Below are 21,013 nucleotides of genomic sequence, written 5' to 3'. Positions count from 1 at the left end.
GTGGCTGGCCAGGGGTCTGTGTTAGCCCCTGCTGTAGCAGGTGCTGGTGTTTAAATACAGTTTTTACAAGTGAAAGTTCATCTGGAGCAAAGACAAGGGCTGGGCCTTCCAGGAAGTGGTCCCTGTTTACCAAGCTTCCACAGGCCGGCCTGGATGAATCAGACCGTTTTGAGATATTTTCTTTCCACAGGAAAGTCATAAAATGTGCTCTTTCCAACTGCTAAATGATTTTATGCTTTTAAGTGCACAGTGCTCCTGGGTACACATCTCCATTTTTTGTGTCCAGATGCGCTTTTAATTCAAATGCTGCCCATGGGCTTTAAAGCAAGAAACGTCTAAACCTTCCCATTGTCTAAACCCACAGTGGGTCCCAACGCCCTATAAGGAGAGAGGAAAGGACACGAGAGCCCCGCCTGGCCCAGCCACCGGGCATCGGGCTCCCACCTGTACAAACCTGCCTCCTGTGAGAGTCTGTGTTCATCATGCCGAAGTGTGCATTTGCTTAGGGTTGTTATTCTGTTGTCCAGAATGTGTGTTAGCTTTAAAACCCCATTTGGGCAAAACCAGTGTCTGCCTAGTAGTCCCCAGCCCCACTCAGCTGGGAAGTTTGATACCACCATGGGGTGAGCTTGACTAACGCTTTCATTAAGCTGAGGCTTCCTGGTTATGTACACGTTTCAAACTGACCTCATATTATTTTAGGTTTTTAAGGATACAAAGGACTTCTGGCTCTTTGTTTCCTCAAGAAAATGGTCAAATTTTCTCAAGCAATGATTTCTCTTAGCTTGTGCTTCTCCTGTGATCTCCTTCAAGATCCTCATTTAAATGTTAGGGATTCATGACATCAACCCATCATCTACTGCTTGTCATTTTAGGGCCCTGTGCCAGGTACAGAAAAGCATAGAGGTAGAAGGTGGAGGGTGGAGCGTGGGGAGATACCATGAAAACAAAGAGAAGTTGCTGCTATCAAGGGTTCATGATTTAGCAGGAAGCATAACCCCATACAATTAACCATAAAGCAAGATGAAAAACCGAACAGACCACACCCAAGTAAAACAAACCAATGTAGGTATACGAGAGACTTAATCTCACTTTGAAGACGCTTGACAGTTACTTCTTTCCCCAGTGTGGGGAAGACCCAAGAAACTATGAAAAGCTCTATACCTATTATGTTCATTAAGTTTCATTGCTTCTAAATATAGTCGTTTTCAAACTGTTCTTTAGAAGCCAAACTATGTTAGAGGTGGCTTGAAACCAGCTTTCTAAATGCTCACCTCTGCCAAGAAAACGGGTCCAGAGAGTGGGAAAGGAATCTTCCCCTTCTCTACTTTCCTGGATGGACATAGGAAAATATCCTGTCACTTCAAAACAAAACAAAACAAAACAAAACAAAACAACAAAAAAAATGGGGAAACTATTTTAACCCAAGGCACAGTCTTGGGGCTTTGGTTTCTCTAACCTTTGAGGTTGCAGGGATGAAATAATCTTGGAGTTTTTGTGGCTTGGTTAGGAAACAGCAATCAGAAATCTTTCAGGACTCGAGTGTGTCCAGAGCTTAAGAACGTAGGAGATGTGAACTCAAAAGGCACACTGGCCTGCGTGCAGTGTTACCCAGGCAGCTCTGAGAAACAGCCTCTTTCTCGGGACACCTTGAGGGCGGACTGAATTCAAGGAAGATGACTTTTTTTTCCTGGTAGTACTCCAGGAACTGGAGCCTTTCAAAACTACATGACATCATCTTTGGCCTCGAGAATTTTGAATTAAGCAAGAGGCTTTGTCCGTCCAGAGTACTAGGGTTAGATTCAGAGGGTGTCTTGAAATGATGTCAAAGCCGGAATCTGGTGTCAAAGCCTAATCCTTCCAGCAAGAAGACACGTGGCTTCTTCTTCCAGATGAGAAATAATGGTCCTGTCTCACCCATGGGGAGAGGCGGAGCTGCTGACATTCTTAGAAGGCACCCCTTGCATGGTCTTTTGCATCTAGAATAAGATTTTCTCAAGACCCATTTCCCTACTCTACCTTCTCTCCAAATATTGCCTCTGGTTCACCTTCAAATGGTTAGCCAAATGAAAATCACTTTAGCAAACTACCTTCAACACACCGCATCCTGGTAATACTCCAAGCTACTCTTCAAGCTTTAATTGCTTCACCAGACACTGAAGTGAAGACCTCTTTAGTTTAGCTCATCAGTGTGGCTCTATTCCGTTCTGCCTCCTCAACTGTAGGTGACCCATATTCTAAAATGTATGGAAGGATGCATGATTATAAAGGAAAGGATCCTCATTGCCAACCGATCAAAATGCCAGGATATTGTTTTTTAGGGAATCAAATTCATTCATTACGTTTATGATCTTGACCTAAGGAGGCACAGACACAAAATCCATTTCCAGCAAAGACAGAGGAGGCCAAGAGAACTGAATATAGCCATTAGTCGAATGCTTATAAAGGCTTAAAATAAAACCTTTGCTCCTCTTTTTTTTTAATTCAATTTGAGGGTTATGAAGGACTGAAATGAAATAATCCATAATCTGCAATTCAAACCAGAAGGTTTGGAATAGTTTATAACCACAAACAAAAACAAGCCAATTAAGATGGCCTCTTTTTATAACCAGAAGGAATTCCAGAGAGATGTCTTTATCCAATCACAAGTTAACAGCAGGAGAGATACATCCACAAGTTTTAAACTTGCAGTTTTTTTACTGTTACCGAATGTTTACATCATGCAGACTTCTTGACCCATCTCCTAAGTTCACACATTTTTCTCAAGACTCAGATAAAATCTCAGCTAATAGTGTGTCCAGCTAGGCTCAGGTTAGTTCCAAAGAACTCACTGTAAGATGCTACCAGTGAAGGTACGTTATTAGATGCTTTTCCCAAAATATCACTGGAAATATGGAGAAAGCATTGTACACATACCTAATTGACTGCTGAGGATGGAAGATATAAACACTGGTCATTTATATATGAAGGATGGTCTTTCCTTTCAGTGTTGCTATGGAGCTTGAGGCAATTGTGCACAAAATTCTCAGCAAGTCAGAATTTGAAGAAGTCCGTAATGACCCCATGCAACTCATTTCACTTCTCTGTGCCTCAGTTTCCTCATTTATAAAACGAGGGTGTGGGCTGGAGCAGGGCAAGTATCTTTCTCTGCACAAAGGCCTATTTGCAAAAAATAAAAATGTTCTGACGCTAGGCTTTCCTGCATTCAAAATGAAAATGGCTTATCGAGTCCCAATGTAGCTAGATTACCACTTTACCAAATGGAAAAACCTTCGCTGGAAAGTTTGTGCTGCTTGGGAGCCAAAGGGATGTTAATACTCCGGCTTGCTTCTTTAGTAATGGTGTGAAGACAACTTTCTAATCTTTGATACTTGACTTAGATGGGGCCACATTTTGAAGCTGGGAGTCATGAGGGCTATTAGGCTAAGTGGGAATAATCTGTTACCATTAGCTTTGAATTAACATCCCCTGGACAGCTTATAAAAAAGGATTCTTGGGTTCTTAGGCCCAGGGCCCACCACAGAGTTAATATCTCAGTGTGGAGGTCTAGACAGCTATGTATGCTTTAAAGTTCCCTTTGAAAATCTGAGCCCCAGTCCTTGAATAGCCTTTGGGAACCACAGATCTAGAAGATTCCAAGATCTCCTTTGAGCTCTAATGACAAGTCTACACTTGCATCTGATATCAGATAATCTCACAGATAAATGTCTTTCAGTAACACAGTGATGACAATTTAAGTCCTCAGACTGGATCTTACTCATACGTCTGCTGGACTGATGTCAAAACTGAATCCTCACTGAACATCTCATTTTGTTTATTGGCCCAATTCTACCAATAGAAAAGTGTATTCTGTACTTAGGTTCAAAAGCTTCAATGGAGCAAGGGAGTTGCAAACTTCAGTGCCTACAGGGACAACAAGGTAGCATAAGGCATTAAAAAAATAAAAAGGAAAGGAAGGAAATAAGGAAGGAAGGAGGGAAGGGAGGAAGGACAAATCCTACGAAACTGGCTTCATCCAGTTGATGACCCTGGATGTAGATTTTAGAGTAAGAGGGCTAAGTAGATTCACTGTCTCAGATGTGGTGTTAGAGCTGGGGGTGAAGAATATCAGGGGCCCAATGAACAATGAGGGAGTTGATGGGTAAATAGGGAAGGAGGAAGGGAGCGATTCCAGAAGTTGCCAGTCCCCTCTGTGGCTTGGCAAAAGAGGCTCGAAGCTTGTGACCACATGAAAAGCAGATGCCGATCTGGTCTCCCATGTGCCCCCACCCCAGCCTTTCTCTCCTGCACTCCACCTACATAGAGTGAAGGCACAGCACGTGGCAAAAGGGAATGCTTAGCTTGTTATAAATCTTCTATGCATTGCCTTCCATCCCTCCGCTCGCCCCCAGCCTACAGAATAATCCCAGGGCCTACCATCCCAAAGCCTTTTCTCACTGGGCTGCATCCTCTCTGGACTCCCCTTCAAGGTCACTTGTCCCAGGTCACTCTAAGTTATTCAGACTCTCCATGTCCAACATTATTCCACCTCCACACTTTCTTCCCCGCTTTGGCTTTCTCTTCCTGCAAGACCATGATCATTCACGTCTGAATTCTATCTATCCTCCAAAATTCTGCTAGAATGACATGAGAGTCACAAGCCTTCCTTCCCTCATTTCTAAATGAAATAGTACTTTACTTGAACAGGGAATGGACCTTTTTCCACTTGTCTTTTCATTATAATTACTGCCTCTCCTGGATGGTAAGCAACTAGAAACACTGGGGTAGATATTTTTGCATCTTCTAGAGTGTGTAGCACAATGCCTCCAATATGTACGACTTAATAAGTATGTGTTCTGGTGATGTGCTGATTGCGTGGCCATTCATTATTTCCCTCATTTAACAAAAGAGAAGATACTGTGTGTTCGATATACTGCAAATGCCCTGAAACTAATCAGAAGTTTCTTTTGTGTATTCTATACCAACTTGCCGTTGCATGGCAAAAAATAGATCCTTGTGAAGATACAGAAGATACAAAAGTAGGAAAAACTGATTCTGTGAAATTTGTTGGCACTCTCCCTATCAGCAGGCAACAACAAATTTCTGGGTTTAAAAAGACATTTCATAATATTGTGCAGTATCATGTAACTTATCTACAGTTCATAAAAATGTGTATTCCTATTCTTAACATCAAGAGTTAGGCTTAAAAATCTAAGCTATGGGGCTGACTCCTGAATTCATGAGACTAAGTTATTTTTTTTTTTCACATGGACAAAAGCTATAATTAGCTTAAGATTTTGTAAAACTGTGAGCCACAGTGGCAAGGAGTCAACCTCTTTGTCCTATCAACAGACCCAACCAAGTGAAAAATTTCATTATTTTGTGCAGTGGGTGCTTGATAAAACAAATATTGTAAGGAAATTCATGTCTATGAAATGCACATTTTATATGTGCTTCATATGAGCATTTTCTTTCTTTATAAACTTTATTTCTTTATAAACTGGTACTAGTACCTCCCATGTATTAAATGAACATTTTTACACACACACTGACTCACATCTTAAGAGTTTTTAGTCAGAATTCACAGCAGGGATTTCTACAGTAAATACCAGATTATCCGAATCACATCATGCCTGCCATCTTTTCCCGTTCCAACCCCATGACATCAAACCATTATATTAGTTTGTGGAGTAATATGCTCTATCTGGCAAGACACACTAGTTATTATGGTGGGGCTAAAATGAATTTCATTTTCTTGACTTTGTGTCTCTTATTGTCATTTTACTAAGATACAGAGATATCCCAGGTTACCTCGTGAGGAGAGAAAAAAAATAATTTCTTATTCGATTGCAGAAGAAACTGCACAACTTAATCTGATCATTGTGTGGAGGAGAAAATATTTCCAATGACGACATCTTCCTATGTCAATTGATTTTATTACAGATATCATCTCTGCGTGCTCTATTAATACAGCTCTTCTTTCAAGATTTTAATCTTAGTTTGTTGCTCTCACATTTTATTGGTTCAAAATACAGGCTGTAAAATCCGTGGCCATCAAATTTTCCTGTGGGCTAAAAATAACCCGTTCCTGTCAGTTAGAATTAGCTGATAAAGAGTGTCAGAGCCTGTTCTGAATAAGTTTGATAACTTCCTGTTTATGCGGCACTGACCCTTGTCTAATAAAGCTTCTTTGCCCTAGAATAAGAGGAGATTCTGCTGTCTTCTATTCCTTAATGGCCAATACTGATTACTTTTGAAAGCCTTTAATACATTTCCCATATTAGACATGAACAGATGTCAGGTATGTTGCCAAGGGAAATTTCTTTTATGCAATCTTGGCTTGTTGTACAATAATAGCCCTTTCTCAACATGGGAAAAAATTACAGACCCAACTAATTTCCCTGACAGGGGGAGAGTTACATATGTTTTCCACTTGTAGTTTTTACGACAAGTTTACAATTTTGCCAAACCTGGAACTAATTGGGATCGTTTCCAAAAGCGGCCCAATAAACCCCCAAAAGTGTGGAGCCATTTGAAAAGGCAGTCAATGATGGTTTACTCTTGCATTTTCTCCATTTTGGTCAAAGGAGGGGTGGGGGGAGTTAGGTTGCAAAATTATTTCATTTAAGTTGCTTAAACACTTACTGTTTCATATCCTCCCAGTTTTTGAGCAGCTTGAAACATAGTCCAAAGGTTAACTGTTAGAGGGACAATAAGTATTTAGATAAGCATTGCATTAACATATTTCCAAGAAATGTCAATTAAAACATTTTGTTTTGTTCTGATTTCAATGAGAAAGAGAAAAAAAAATACGAGTACCCCAGAGAGCTAAGTTCTTAGGCAACAATTTGCCAAAGGGCATTCAACACCAGGATATATTATTACCACTTAAAATATTTCTTAAGAAACAGTTGCAAATACAGAAATGGTTCTACTTTGAGGATAAAGGACAACACAGTTTTAGTCCTGTGGCCATCAGCCGACCAAGGGAAGCTAGGTTATGGTGTCCTTGGGAAAAGTGTGGCATTTCAAAATTAGGGTTGGTCTTATTCAACCCTTAGAAAGAAGCCATTGATTAAACGGTAATATATAATGCTTCCTTCAGATAAGACCTTTGCATAATGAAGAAATAACAGCCACTTTCATACATGATTATGTTTTCAATAGAATGTCTGAAGGCAGCACTCCATTAAGAACTCATACAGTATTTCACTAACGCGTGGTGCCTTGTAACGAGTAGGGAAACAAATATTTCACCCTAGAAGTAGCAGGGATAGAACACATCCAAGGGAAGGAAGATCCTCATTCACAGAAGAATGGAGTCCTTAGTTCTAGTCCCCTAACTTGTCTGTGTGATGTTACAAATACATACTTTTTTAAAACAGATTTCTCTTTGCAGGTTTGCATACGTTTATGCTGTTAAACGACTGTGCCCAACTGCTGGCAATCCTGTTTGTTTGTCCCAGACACCATGGAATGGGACTGCTATGGATTTGACTCTTTTACAAGAGGGGAAAATTGAATTTCAAGTAATTCCTTGGTAAGGGAAATGGAGAATAAAATTAAAATTAAAAAAAGAAAAGGCTCTTTGACACAACACGTTGGAAAAGCCTCACTGAACCTTGCACTATTTCAAAGCTATCGAGAGCCCTGCCTCGGCCTTGATTTGATCTGAACCAATGCATAATGCAACAAAGCTGTTCATAGTACATTAATTTTACTTCTATTTCAAGCAACCAGTTTTCAGACAAACATTGTAATCATTCGTAGTTATATAAGTTTATAATGGCTGCGAGTGCTCTCTTGCAATCAGTGCCAACTGCTATTAGGTATGTAAATTGTTATGTAAAACATACAGGTTTGACATTCTTCATCAAAATGACACATGGTTTTAATCTAGGAAGATACGTTTGGAGAAAATACGATTTCAAGCCAGGGGCTCATTGCTTTGTGTGCCACAAAATCCAGACAGAGGCAAAATATATATTCAGTTGTGAAATCAGGACCGGATCTGGGTTCCTTCTCTTTTTCTATGGAATTCTGCTCAGCTATGAGTTTCCTTTTCTAGTTAAAAATTTATTACGATGCTTAAAATGTGCATGTCAAAGTAGTTCAAAATCGGGCTTTCGGTTCAAATCTGTGTCTTTCATGTTTCCTCTGAAGTCAGGTTTTTGTTATCTCTTAACAAATTTGGGGCTTAGGAAATATGTTTTCTCTTTCTGATTGTTTTGTCCACCTTTAAATGTCCTCCTCTTAAAAGCCGTCTTTTCACAGGCAACATCTGTGCCCGATAAAGCGACGTCATATTATTATCTCAGAAGAAAGGCGTGACAGACACTCAAGATTGACAAAACAGAAAATGAGAAACTTTCAACATGTCTATTTCCAGTCATAATCAGTGGATTCAAGCCTATAAATATCTCACTGCAACTGCCCCAGAAGGGAACAATGTAGCGGAAAGAGGCAGGGAGAAACATTCCTGGCCTGGATGATTTGTGGATTTAGTATAAACACAGAGAGCATCATCCCCAGATTAGGATTTCGACATAATCCTGAGTCAAAACTGTTTTCCAGTTTCAAGCATACGAGTAGTGTTGATATTTCAGAGATGAAAACAAGCATACTTACTCTGTTTAAAACCTAAATAGGGTATTCGCTCTATTGGCGTCTTCCTTTCTTTCATGTATTTATAAAGTGCCACCAGGAAAGCCTGTTCATCTGCCCTGCACTCTTCACCAATGGCAACCTTTGGTTTTTCTTCATTTGAGACTTTTTTACAGTTATTATGGTTATTCTTCGGCTTGGACAAGGCTGACCTGGCCTCACATTTCACCTGGAAAAGGGGGGGAAAATATGCCACATCAAATCAAGTACAGCCTCAGGATGCTTACAAAGACACAGCCAGTGACAGCTTGCACTGTGTGGGAAGGGTGAACCAGTAAATTATCCTTGTCCTGAAGTAGCTTTTTAAAGGCAACACTGCATATGAATGGTCTCACACCACGGGGTAGTAAATTTCTGTAAAGGGCCAGGTAGTAAATAGTGCAGGCTTTTGGGCCAGAGAGTCTCTGTTGGAACTACTCAACTCTAGCACGAAAGCAGTCACGGACATATAAACTAATGGGTATGGCTATGTTCCAATAAAACTTTATTTATAGAAACATGTGGTAAGGGGGCCATGGTCTGCCCAACTGTGCCAACCTCTGTTAGAGTCCTTACAAGTATGTTGATACGATTCCAGAAACAGTGTTTGCATCTGGCTGGACCATTCTTTTGCCTCCTTATACACTTTATTTTCTCAAGGGGCATCAGCTGTTAATGTCATTGAACAAAACGTGTCTTTTTAATATATAGTCCCGTATTTTGCACTTTGTATCAACGTGAAGTGTATTACTTCTTCATAGTAAACTTATCTTGTTGCCAATGTTTCCAGCAACCTGAAAAAACACGTCACCACCAGCGGATGTCGGCATCAGGAACACCAGCAAAGTCTCTACTGTCTGTCACCTGAGGGTGATGCCCAGATGCACCCTCAGTAGGTAACAAAAGGTCCCACTCTTTAATGAGGGCTTCTTGTTTTTCAGTCAGCTCTGAGAATGCTGAAGATGCTAACTTGGCAAAGGCAAGAGTAGAGGTCAGCTAAAAACCAAAGAAGAGTTAAGTGGAAAGAGCCATGATTAGAGAATAAATGGCAGTAAATGTGCCAGATGTTCTTGCTTCCACACTCTAGGGCAAATATGGAACTCGGCAACCTGAGTGGCTAACCTAAGGTCCCCTCCCCACCGCCATGTTCTACAAGAGGCCTCTGATGGGTGTTAAATATAACGCTAAGTTGCTGAGCTATTTTAATTGTAAAAAGGGGAAGTACAAAGGGTCAGACTTTGAGTTCAAATGTGCCCATGGGGAATGTGTACAGTTCGATATTCTTCACATCTCCAGATCTCACATCGGAGAGAAGAGGGCTGGGGAATTGTTATGAACAAAAATGTCCCACATATTTGACATTGTTTTCCATTTCAGATTTTTGAGCCTTCTTTTTCTTCCCCTTCAGAGTCTCCTTCCCAGGCATTAAGAATATAAAAGCCTATGCTCATCTATAAAAGGGGATGGCGTCCTCCTGTGCACAGGGGTTTTCTTCACGTTGTTCTCTTAAGGGAATATGTGAGGTTAATATCTTCAGACTGGTTCTGGAAAAAATAAAACTTCCTGTACAACTCATTCGACTGGGCCCCTAGATAAGATTATAATTTTTAAGGGGCTGGTGGAAATGGGATTAAAATAGTTTTCCACGTAGAATTTTTACCGACTGTATTTTCAAACCTTAGTACTTTGCCACATTATATTATGGCGAGCATCCTGTGAAAATTTATGTTGTCATCAGTTTTCACTGCCAAATTTTCGATGCAGTCTACAGTTCTGATGAAATCTATAATTTAATGGCTTTTTGAAATCATAAAATCATTCCAGTTTTTATCTGGATTGCCCTGGGCCTTTTGCGAGTGTGTACTATGTAGCCAGGCTCCATTCTAAGCCCTTTTTAGGTATTATCTCATTTTATGCCCATAATTCTAATGAGACACGTTGTTATTCTCCTGTTAGAGATGAGGGGACTGAGGTACAGAGGTGATGAGTAACAGGTACAAGATCATGTCCAAGTTAGTAAGTGGTGAGTTTGGGATTGAGCTCTAGGGCCTGTGGTATCAAACACTATGATTTACTGACACTCAGAAAAAAAAATTAAATCGATAGTCAAAACGCACTTGCAATTAAAAGCATATCTTATTAGTGGGTGTTACAAAACATACAGCTTAGAAATATGATCTATCAAATGAGGAACAAAAGATGAAACTAGATGGTTTCCAAAGTATGAAACCAAAGGGCTCCGTTCCTTCTATTGTATATCGAGCAAAGGGAAGGAAACCAGTATCCACTGAGCCCTGGCAGTGAGCTGGATACGGTGCTATGGTCTCACACAGTCTCCTGAATGTTTGTTCGTAACAATCAGAAATAACAATCATAGATTAGCTCCATTTTACAGTTGAGGAAAATGAAGCTCAGTGAGGTTATGTATTTTGTTACTTGGCGCATGGGGGGCATAACTCTGGGTATGGACTCAGGTCTGCTTCACTCCAAATCCCAGTTTTGCCCAAACAGGAGTAGATACAAGATTTGCATATAAAACAGGCTGAGTCTTAAATGTGAAGCAATAATGAGCCATATATATATATATATATATATATATATATATATATATATATTTTATTAGATCAGAAGCACCACTATTAAGGGAGTATGAGGTTTCCTTCTGTGTCTAGATGGCCGCCTAACCTTGTGCCTCAACTGTGCAGAAACACCCAGAAACAGAAGGAAAGCATGGCGGAGGTGCACAACCCAGGCCCAGAGTCATTCAGACTCCCTGCTTTGTAGAAAAGTCTCCTGGGAAAGCCAGGCTGCCACCTCCTGAACTCCATCCTGATCCTCAGTGGGCATCCCAGCAGGTCTCTCCTTGCAGGGGTGGGGGGAGGGGCACACATAGGCTTTGTAAGAAGTGAACAGTGGTTTCCTTTCTCAGACTCGCTCCATACATTTCTTGAGTTAACATAAGAGCCCCTTGGGCTATTATCCCATTTCTGGGTAGGACCTGGCCAAGTTACTTTCCACATTTTTCTCACATTTACCCCAAATATTCTCATTTTAACTTAACATTTTAATCTGTTGCAGTTCCAATAGGAGCTAGTCTTCATGTTGACCTTGAGAATGCCCAATCTTTTGATGGTGACAGTTAATTACCCGATCTGTTTTTCCAACCTGAACACCTTATACTTGTTGAGTTCACTAAGAGCTTTGGGGTTTCTAAAGTGATTGAGGAAGTGCTAATTAAAGAATCCACATTTAATGTTTTCAATGAACCACCACCTATTTGATATTAACCACATCCTTTCACTGGCCTGAGTTATAACTGATCCAGCCTTCAACTGGGGCAGCAAGATGTGATGAACCAGCAAGAAAGAAGAGCCACAGTCTCATTTGGATTTGTCACTGACTTGGTAGGAGACCCTCATGTTCTTCCTCAGTAACGCAGGAAGGATAATCCCTGGGGGTCCCTGGGGGTTTGAGGACCAAACTGGATGAAAAATATTGAAGATAATGAAAGTATCACCTTTGTGAACTATCAAGAGGATGTTCCTGATTTAAATGTAAGAACATATGGCACACCATGGCTTCCCTTCTTTTGTTCCTTTTAGAATCTAACCACCTGTTATATACTTCTGGCCTTTCGAAGGGGCTTACAGAATGTGAAGAGTTATTTGCCTCTTATTGGTGGAGGCCTTCCACTAGAGGCCTGGACTGAGAGGGATTTTCTTGCACAGATCACCGTATGAACGGGCTTGGGCCCCCCTCTGCTGCCATAATATGATCCTAGGGAAACAGCAGGATTTGGTTGGACACTTTCAAGACATCCTCAGAGAACCGGTAGCCTCTTCCCGTGTGTCTTTTGCTGTCTTTGGACAGCCATGAAATTCTCCGTCCCTTAGAAAACAGTCTTGCAAAGCTGGTTTTTATGTTCTCATTGAGAGAGTGCAAATTTTTGACGGCGACAGGCAAATGGCTGCCATTGTTCTTCCAGCCATGCACACGACAGATCCAGGAGGTTCTCCCTCTAGAGAGCTTAGTGGGGTGTAGCTGCACGAAGCTCGGATTTATCCATAGTTAGAAATGGTCTGTTTGAGACACTTTTGTAAAACTCAGTCACATAGGTCTTGGTCACAAGGCCAAACTGTCACTTGAAACACTGCTTCCAGTCCAGCAAGTGATCACGGTCACAGGCTGTGGTTTCCATTCCAGTGTTTCATGAGGAAAGACTCCTTGAAGACATAAATGCCTCTCTAGTGGTTGTTCTGGGCCCAGACGTGGCTTGTTCATTCTGTAGAGACTTTACATCTGTCTGTTGGTGCCAAGAGACAAGCCCACCATACTTCATACCTATTCATCTCTTTCTTCTAGTAGAACTGATCTTGCCAGGCCGGTTGAAAGCAGCCAAGGCAAAACTGTAATCCAAGAGTCTGAGGAGAGCTGGGTGTTTAGACCAGTCCACCAGTGGGAGAGTGACCCACCTCCTTGTAAAGATACTGAATGGAAGCACTGGTGGGAGGTGGTGGAAAGGGTCACTTAGAAAACCCAGGTTTGACCACTATCCCTCCTAGGAAGTCAGTGAACATCGCATACAGAGCAGGTTTGTGTTCTCTTCGGTTTTGTGGATCCTAGTGTGAGTCTTGAGCTGCCTTCCATGGTGAGAAATATTGGAGGTGCTGTTCTTTCAGATCAGTTTGTAGGAGTTTTGTAAAATTCCCAGAGGCATACTTCCTTAGTAGCTCCAAATGACATGGGAAGGAGCTTCATCCTGCTGGGCTCAGGTACAGAACATACTGGGGTAAACACATGATGTCACCTTGGAGGTATGAGGCAGGGTGCCAACATGAGACACTGGCAGTGCAACTCTGTGCAATGCAAAGATCCTAAAACCTTCTCGCTTCATTCTATGGTATCTTGCAAACCACATCACAGGGAATAAACTGTTCCTGCTGACATTCTTCAAGACTACGGAAGCTGATAGGCAGTTCTAGGGCTGAGATGTCCAAATTACTAGAGAGTGTCATTCTTGGTACCCACGTGCACTCATTTGCAGAAGGTTAAATAAGCAGAACAAAAATAACTTTAGGGAAAGACAGATCTGTTTTTAGACAGAAAATACACATTTCTACTGGCTGATCTCTTTTTAACCCTTTGCATTCTTGGAAGCATGAAGAAACCCTAACAGAAAGGTCATCAGAACTTCCTGATATAACAATCACCTGCTAAAAATAAGATTTATAAACTGTGAATGTCTCAGATTTGCTTCCATTACACTGGGAAGAGGCTTGGCACATGTGGCAGAAAAATAGTAGACTGTCAAACCCAGAGCCGAATTCATATTTTTCTACAGCAGCATCTTCCAAATTCACCACTAGCCAAAATGGTCCATTTCCATACACTTAGTCCTTGAATCTGGAAACATAATATCAGTTGAAATCTGGTCTTCAAGTCCTAAAGGGGTTAATGCTGTCTTTGGCACAGAATCAACACCTAACTATGAACACCCAGTAAACAGAACTGTGCAAATCTGACCAACCACCCCCACAAAAGTCAAAAGAATGAGTCTAAAAATATGAAGTGACACTTCACCCCTCATCGTGCTCAGTCCCTCAGGTGTGCACTTTCCAGACTCCACGGAACTCTTCGGCAAAATGGGCCTGCTCCCGGAAAAAGAGTTTAGCATTTGTATTTTCCTTCTGCGTTACTGGAGATCTTTAAAAAGACATAAATGTATATATGGCTGCATGTGTACGTGTAACTCTTTTGCTATGTAGGTAAGTATCTTCAGTTTTAATCTAAGGTAAATTAGAGGTGACTTTGGGAAAAAAAATCACTAAAAAGCTTAATTCTAGACCTTTCTAATTTCATCCTCTGTTAATCTCTGAAACATATTTAGATGAACACGTTCAGAAAGAGGATGGTTCAGCTTGGTCTATTTTTGACACAAGCAGAGTAAACTATGTCATTGTGTCACCTACTATGAAATCTCAGCTTCAATGACGTGGGCGCTTAATCATCTGTCCTTTACCCAACCGGCCAGCCTGGGAGGTGGGAAGCCTTTCTGTTGACTAATCCAAATGCCTCCACTCCCCCCTCCCCCAGCCACACAGGGGAGAGGAGGTGGCGGGAACAGACACAGAGGGCTTGTGAATACCAAAGTCAGATTCTCCACTAAAAACTGCCATCAAGACACAAGAGCAGAGAGATAAAGAGAAAGAGGAAAAATAAAAAGATGCAGCCAAATGGATACCAGGGAGCAAATGACCCTACCTTGGCAACAGCTTTGCCGTCGGAATTGTTGTTAGAATCTTTAACACCACTGAACGAATCTCTTCTCTGTGGGCATGGCTTCTTTTTGCGTGGTCTGCCTTTAAGGTTTGGCGCTGAAAACAAATGAAGAACAAATTGATGTACATTTTCATGTGCGTGGGCTTCCTTACGAAAGACCATGAGTGTTACTACAGCGGTGCCCTCTAAACTGTTCAGAGAAACGTACGCATTTCATTTTATGCTCCTCTCTCTGACGGGCCGCATCTTGGTAGACTCTACAGTTCTGTACATGCTTCCCCAAGCGAATCTACTGCACTTTAACATGTCTAATCAGTGTAAATAAAATGAAGCTCTCCGCTCTCAAGGACAATGGTAAGGAAAAGGCACTTCCCTACTGTTAGAAAATAAACATGTTGAGCTGAAAGTCAACCCGAAGCCAGGCTCGGAGATTAGTCTTTGTTTTGTTTTGTATCTGTTTTTCAGAAACCTAGGTGAAATGCAAGCCCACTATGGTATCATAGTAATGTCCCGTTTGAAAACCTCTCTCTTCAAAAGTGGAGACATGAGCAGTTTCTTAAATTATGATACAAATAAGTTGATATGATACAAATGAGTAGAGAGAGAGAGCTATAGAAAGAACATTCATAGTTAACAATCGAAAAAATATTCTTACAAGTATTTACTAATAATATTGCGACCAGCATGTTTCAAATCTCAACAAATCTGGCTGATACATATAAATCAGCATGCTCTCTTTTTCCTTCTCAATGTAGTAAGATATCGAGGGTTATTTAAAATAACTTCCAAAGATCACACTGGGGCTAGCCTGATTCTGTGAAGATTATACTTTTTGAAAGCCACAGACAAGGTGCAAAGCAGAGTTCTATTTCATCCTTGATGTTGAGCCTGAATCCCTTTAAGATCCATACAGAAAGCAGGGGGAAAAAAAGGCTGCTGTTTACCTAGTGCTCGGACTGTCCGGCATCAGCTTTCATATTTAGCTTCATCAGTCACGCAAGTCAAGCAAAATTAAAACAAACCGTGAAACAAGCAGCCCTTGAACGGTTCCAAACTAGTGAATTGTACCCTGAGCAGCTTTTCCCAGCCCTTTCGAGGTACCCGCGCTTTTTTTTATTGCTTAAAGATAGGATTACGACGGTGCCAATCTGAACCACTGGAACGCTCTTAATTGTTGTTAATCTTACATCACACATTTAACCAGTGGTTTTAGGACATTTTACACTCTGCTCCTCAACATGACTCCCGCGCCCTCGCTTTTCTACCGTGGGTAACAGTTGTGCTGTTGGTAAAGCCCAGAAGAGCAGAGCTGCCTTTCTAGCCCGGCAAAAGTTTAAAAAGTGGCTGTGGGGCTCTGGCTCCCCCTCCCAAACCCGTTCCCCTCTCTTCTCCCCCCCACCCCAGACGGGTGTCCAGAAGTCCACCCCCGAAAGCCAGCCTGGAATTATCACAGGTAAACACCCTCGCAGACAAAAATCAAGCAAAGAGAAAGTAGCGATTACCCATTCCAGTCGACAAACATCTGCCTGAAGATGTCTGTGCTCATGAAAGCTACAGCATGTGACTGCTTCCCGGCCACGTCCCTGGAAGTCTTGACTTGGTGTGGATGTCAGCTTCCCTCCCAACGCGAACGCAAGTGCAAGCTGCCAGGCTCAGCGCTGTGCTTACGACTCCCCTCCCCCGGCAGCTCCATTACTCATGTAAACACAGCAGTGACTAGCACGGAGTGTGTGGGATGAGCTCTGAGGACTTTGCCGAGTTGCCAGACTGGCAGGGAGGGCTCTGCTCTCTCCCCCTCCCTGCACTGCCTTGGTGATTTCATCGGGCCTGTGTTGTGGATCCTGACCTCCTGCTCTCCTGTCACAGCCTAATGCCACCTTCCATGAACTGCCCCGGTCCTCAGCCTGGAGCCAGGGCGTGGACTATTTTGGTGTCGTGCAGAAGTGTTTCCACAACGACTTAAGTGCTAAGACTTTAATGACCGCGAGGGAATGATGTACTTTCATGTCCCTTATCAAAATAATAGCCTAGCAGAAAGCTGACAGAGAGACAAACAGAACTTAGGGTAGGTCTGAGACATTTCATTAAAAGCAACAAAACAATATCGCCTCCGTTCTCAGATTTGTTAACTATGGTCTCTCCTTCCTAACATTTTGGCAAAAAAAGACCTCCAAAACATTTAAACCTAAAAGCATTTATTTCCAGAAGAGCTTTCAAATCCCAAAGGCCTTTTAGATAGAACTTGTACTGAACAGGCTGTTTTAAATAAAGGCAAAGGTTCCGGGAACCGACAATAAAGTCATCCTCAAATCGGGTCTATTTTCTCCATTCTTTGAGCTGTTTTCAGAACCCAGAAAAGCACATGTGCCCTTCCCCAACAGATTCTGAGAATCGTAAATTTAGAACAGGCTAGCACCTAATATTCTGGTCACACAAACTTAAACTCTCAATGGGATTTGATCAAGAGAAAAAGCCTTTTGTTCCTAAAGAGGCAAGTCGCTGACATTTCAGGTAGGCTGGGCAAATCCCACCAATCACTCAAGCCTCAAACTCAAATATCTCTTCTCCTTTCCCCTCTGCCCTCCTTTTTCCGACTTTCTCTCATGGAAGGTATCACTGTATTCTTTGTACTTTAGTTGGGTTTTATGGCTTATTATTATCCTAAATTGGAGAGTCCTTAAGGGCAGGACCATGTCAGACTCATCTCTCACCTGCCCAGCACACACCCAGGAGGCGGCATTACATAATATAAATCTGTTGAATGAATAAGTGACTAATGGAAATAAAGATGCCCACATGTAACTCCTTCAAGTCTTCGAGCCGGACCCACACACTTGGCCTTGTGCATACCTGTCATGTTGGGCACCTGTAAACCTCTGCTCGCCTTTACTATTTACACTTGAGCTCTGGGAACATAACCCAATGACCAGGAAGTTTGCTCTGGGAATTGAGACCGAAAACCTAAGGCCTTTAGTTCCCGATGACTGTTAAGCCTTTGTGTCTGGCATCTTAGATGAGCTGTGATCTTGTACCCAGTGTAACCAGTGCCCTGATGAGCAGATGTTCAAAGTCCCAGGGAGAACAGAGCATGCAGAACTGGATGGGAGCCCCCATAACACAATTTGAAACCTTTTAGATCCATAAGACCCTGGGCAAAGCTTTGGGACCGAGGAGCTGGCTTTTGGGGGCGGGGGGAGTAAAAATTCTGGTCCCTGGGCTACTTTTGTTTTTCTTACAGAGTCAAGAAAACAAATCATTTGCAAGGGAAGTGAGTAAAAACAAATGCTTTATGGTGTGGTGGTGTTCAGGAGTGCGGGAGGCCAGCAGTACACTTATTGATAGCATAACTGGGTCTAGTTAGATCCGCTACGGAACAAACTAGTGTGAAGCAATAAATGCTCGGTTACTTTTGCATGTGTATATAATCCATGCTTATTCACAGAATTCAGTCAATGTTTTCAATATTACACATGAATAATAACAATAGCTGGTATTTATTGTGCACTTTCTCTGTGCCAGTCAGCACTTTGCATACAATACTCATTTAAAATTCACAGCAAACCGACGGGAAGGCGCCATTATTATCCCCATTTTCCAGACCAGGAAACTGAGACAGCCATGGAATTAGTTGTTTTAGGTCATGCAACTGGTTACTGGTAACAGGATCCAATGCGGGCAACTGGACTTTATCCAACATCCCTGCTTTAAGTAACTTCTAACAGACACACACACTCAGTCTGTCTCATAATGAGATATTTATATTATTAACTTGGGCCGGCAGTCACCAGGGAGCTTTCCCTAAATGAAAACAGTCAAATACCGCGACACGGTACAAGGGAACTAAAAGCCCATCTCAGGCAGCAAACAGCATCCTCCAGACTTGAGGCAGGGTAGGGTCCCCATCAATCCTGACTCAGCAGTAGGTGACAGACTTCCACTAAAGCTGCAGAGTTCCAATAAAACTTCGTGTGCCACGCACATCACCCCTTTGCAGGGGGCCACTGACTATTCTGCCCACTGCAGAAGAACAGTGAAAGATCTCTGTGGTTTAAAAAAAGAAAATCTTTCCTCTCTGACTGCCCATCTGTTCCTCTTACTCAGGGCCATGAAATTAACAAGCATTCACCTTTGTGAAGTCACTGCTATTTCTATAGGCATTAATCCCAGGAGAGTCGGCAACCGGCCACTTTGACATCTCATCCACATCTCATCCACATGTTTTGTCTTCTCCTTTTTTAAAACTCATTCAAATATCAATAAAATAGCTTTCTTAAAGACAATATAGCAAAACAAGGTTTTTGTTTGTTTGTTTTCTTAAGGCATCTAAAGTTCAGAGTTTCCGGGCATTCATTTATATATTCACTTCTCTATGGGTTTTGCCAAAGTTATGTGTCAGGACAGCACAGGTGTGGGAAACTTTCAGCTCAACCCCAACCCTTGAAATAATAATAATAAAACAAAGGAAATGTAACCAGTTACTGGCAAAGTAAATTGCTTTTGGCTTAAACGTCCCTGTTTTTTTTCTACTATGTTCTTCCTGTCATGACCGTCTCTCTTTTTTTATAACATTTATGCTCTTGGAAATACCACGAAGATAAACTGCTATAAAAGCTGGATTGACTCATCAGTTAACAACTCTTTCTTCTCATTTTGCAGAGACGATTTTGTTGCCAGCGCAGCTCCATATTCTCTCGAGAAATTCTTTGTGAGCTTCCACTTAGAGATAGGACTTGCTTGTTGGTGGGGGACTGCAATTAGGAGGATGGAAAACCAGGCATCATTTTCTTAAGAGTCTGACCCCCTAGGGTCAATATCTAGAGGAAGTTGGCAGAGCGTTAACTCACTTGATTTGCAAGTTGTGCGTGCGTGTCCGCACTCGGGTGTGTGTGTGTGTGTGTGTGTGTGTGTGTTTTAAACGCCAACACAAGCCAGAAAACTAAAGTCCACTGACTGATGCATTAGGGACTGAGAAACATTGGTCCATGTATAATGCACATTGCTGATAATACTTTGCATTTCTGTAATGCCTTTCCTCTGAGGACCTCAATTCTCTGCTACATTTTCTTTGTAGACAATAATCTTAAAATACTCTGGCAAGTTTCAGCATGGAGCTTTGCTCTTGCTGGAAAAAAAAATACCCTAATTTAGTTATCATTTACTGTGTTCTATTTTCAATGTTTCCCTTTTGACTATTTAGAAACTTCCTCTTTCACTACAACAAAAATAGGATGAGTGTTTTTAAAGTTATTAATGTATGACTAAAAGATTTAGAAACCAAGAATGGCAGAAAGCTTGATCAGAGCCACTCCTGAAATTTATGGGTGTAATAAAGGAGAGCCATTTCACAGATAATCTCTTATAGAATTTCAGTTTTCAAATACTTGGAAAAAAAGAAAAGAAAAACAGAAGCTCTCAGCCCTCGTTTTGGCTTTAGCTTACAGCCAACATTTTTATTTTAAAAATTCATAAATGATACCCTTAAATGTTTGTTTCAAATCCACAGCATTTCCATATACTCACTACCCCACACCTAATAGAGCGGTGCCAGGAATCTGTGGTTGCTAGTACTTAACGTCTGTTAATTAGCTGAATCTTTCTGTGAATTCACAGGGCGTTAATTACATATAGATTTAAAATTTTTCAAGTTTACTTTTATTCTGTTTTCCTATAAACAATCTTCTAGGACCAACAGGAATGTTGGAGAAGCAACTGTGTTATATAAGAAACGAGCACCCGGGACCACAGACCAGCAAAACTCTATCTTGTGTGGTGTTCTAACCTTAAATGATGACTTCAAAGCAATAGGCAAGGTAAAACAAAAAAACAAACAAACCAAAACACTGCAAGAATGTTATCGCTTTCTGTAACTGTTCTGACAGTTCCCTTTTCAAGAGTAATTATTTTTCTTAAATAAAGCCATGAAAAATAATAATTTAGAGTCATGAACCGAGACTAGACCTGGCCACAGATGCTCTCACTCTCAAATGTCCCCGAGACCACACAGCCCTGAACAGCGAAGGCTGCACCTGCCCCAGAGGGATGATCACACTGCCACTCTGGATGTCATGGCCGCCTTGAGTTTCCAAGTGTGCTTTAGACCTGGTGTGGTTTG

At 41.6% G+C, this 21,013-nt stretch overlaps 1 protein-coding gene across 2 annotated transcripts in view; it reads right to left on the bottom strand.

Moving 5' to 3' along the window:
• The window catches only part of ARID5B (AT-rich interaction domain 5B), a 179,783-nt gene that overhangs the window by 28,867 nt on the left and 129,903 nt on the right, over nucleotides 1-21,013 (bottom strand). The window contains exons 1-4 of one of the 2 annotated variants that reach the window (XM_027062083.2): nucleotides 16,404-19,775; nucleotides 14,884-14,996; nucleotides 8,608-8,812; nucleotides 6,625-6,677 (exon numbers count right to left, since the gene is read on the bottom strand). In XM_027062083.2, coding sequence (XP_026917884.2) covers nucleotides 6,625-6,677; nucleotides 8,608-8,812; nucleotides 14,884-14,996; nucleotides 16,404-16,407 — 375 coding nt within the window. In that variant the 5' untranslated portion in view covers nucleotides 16,408-19,775. Of the gene's footprint in view, nucleotides 1-6,624; nucleotides 6,678-8,607; nucleotides 8,813-14,883; nucleotides 14,997-16,403; nucleotides 19,776-21,013 lie in introns of those variants that run through there. The other variant, XM_015088330.3, reaches the window with a different exon arrangement.

This window comes from Acinonyx jubatus, chromosome D2 (assembly GCF_027475565.1).
Source record: "Acinonyx jubatus isolate Ajub_Pintada_27869175 chromosome D2, VMU_Ajub_asm_v1.0, whole genome shotgun sequence".
NCBI lineage: Eukaryota > Metazoa > Chordata > Mammalia > Carnivora > Felidae > Acinonyx > Acinonyx jubatus.
The sequence above is the reverse complement of the archived record's forward strand: the minus strand, read 5'-3'. Positions and strand labels throughout refer to the sequence as shown.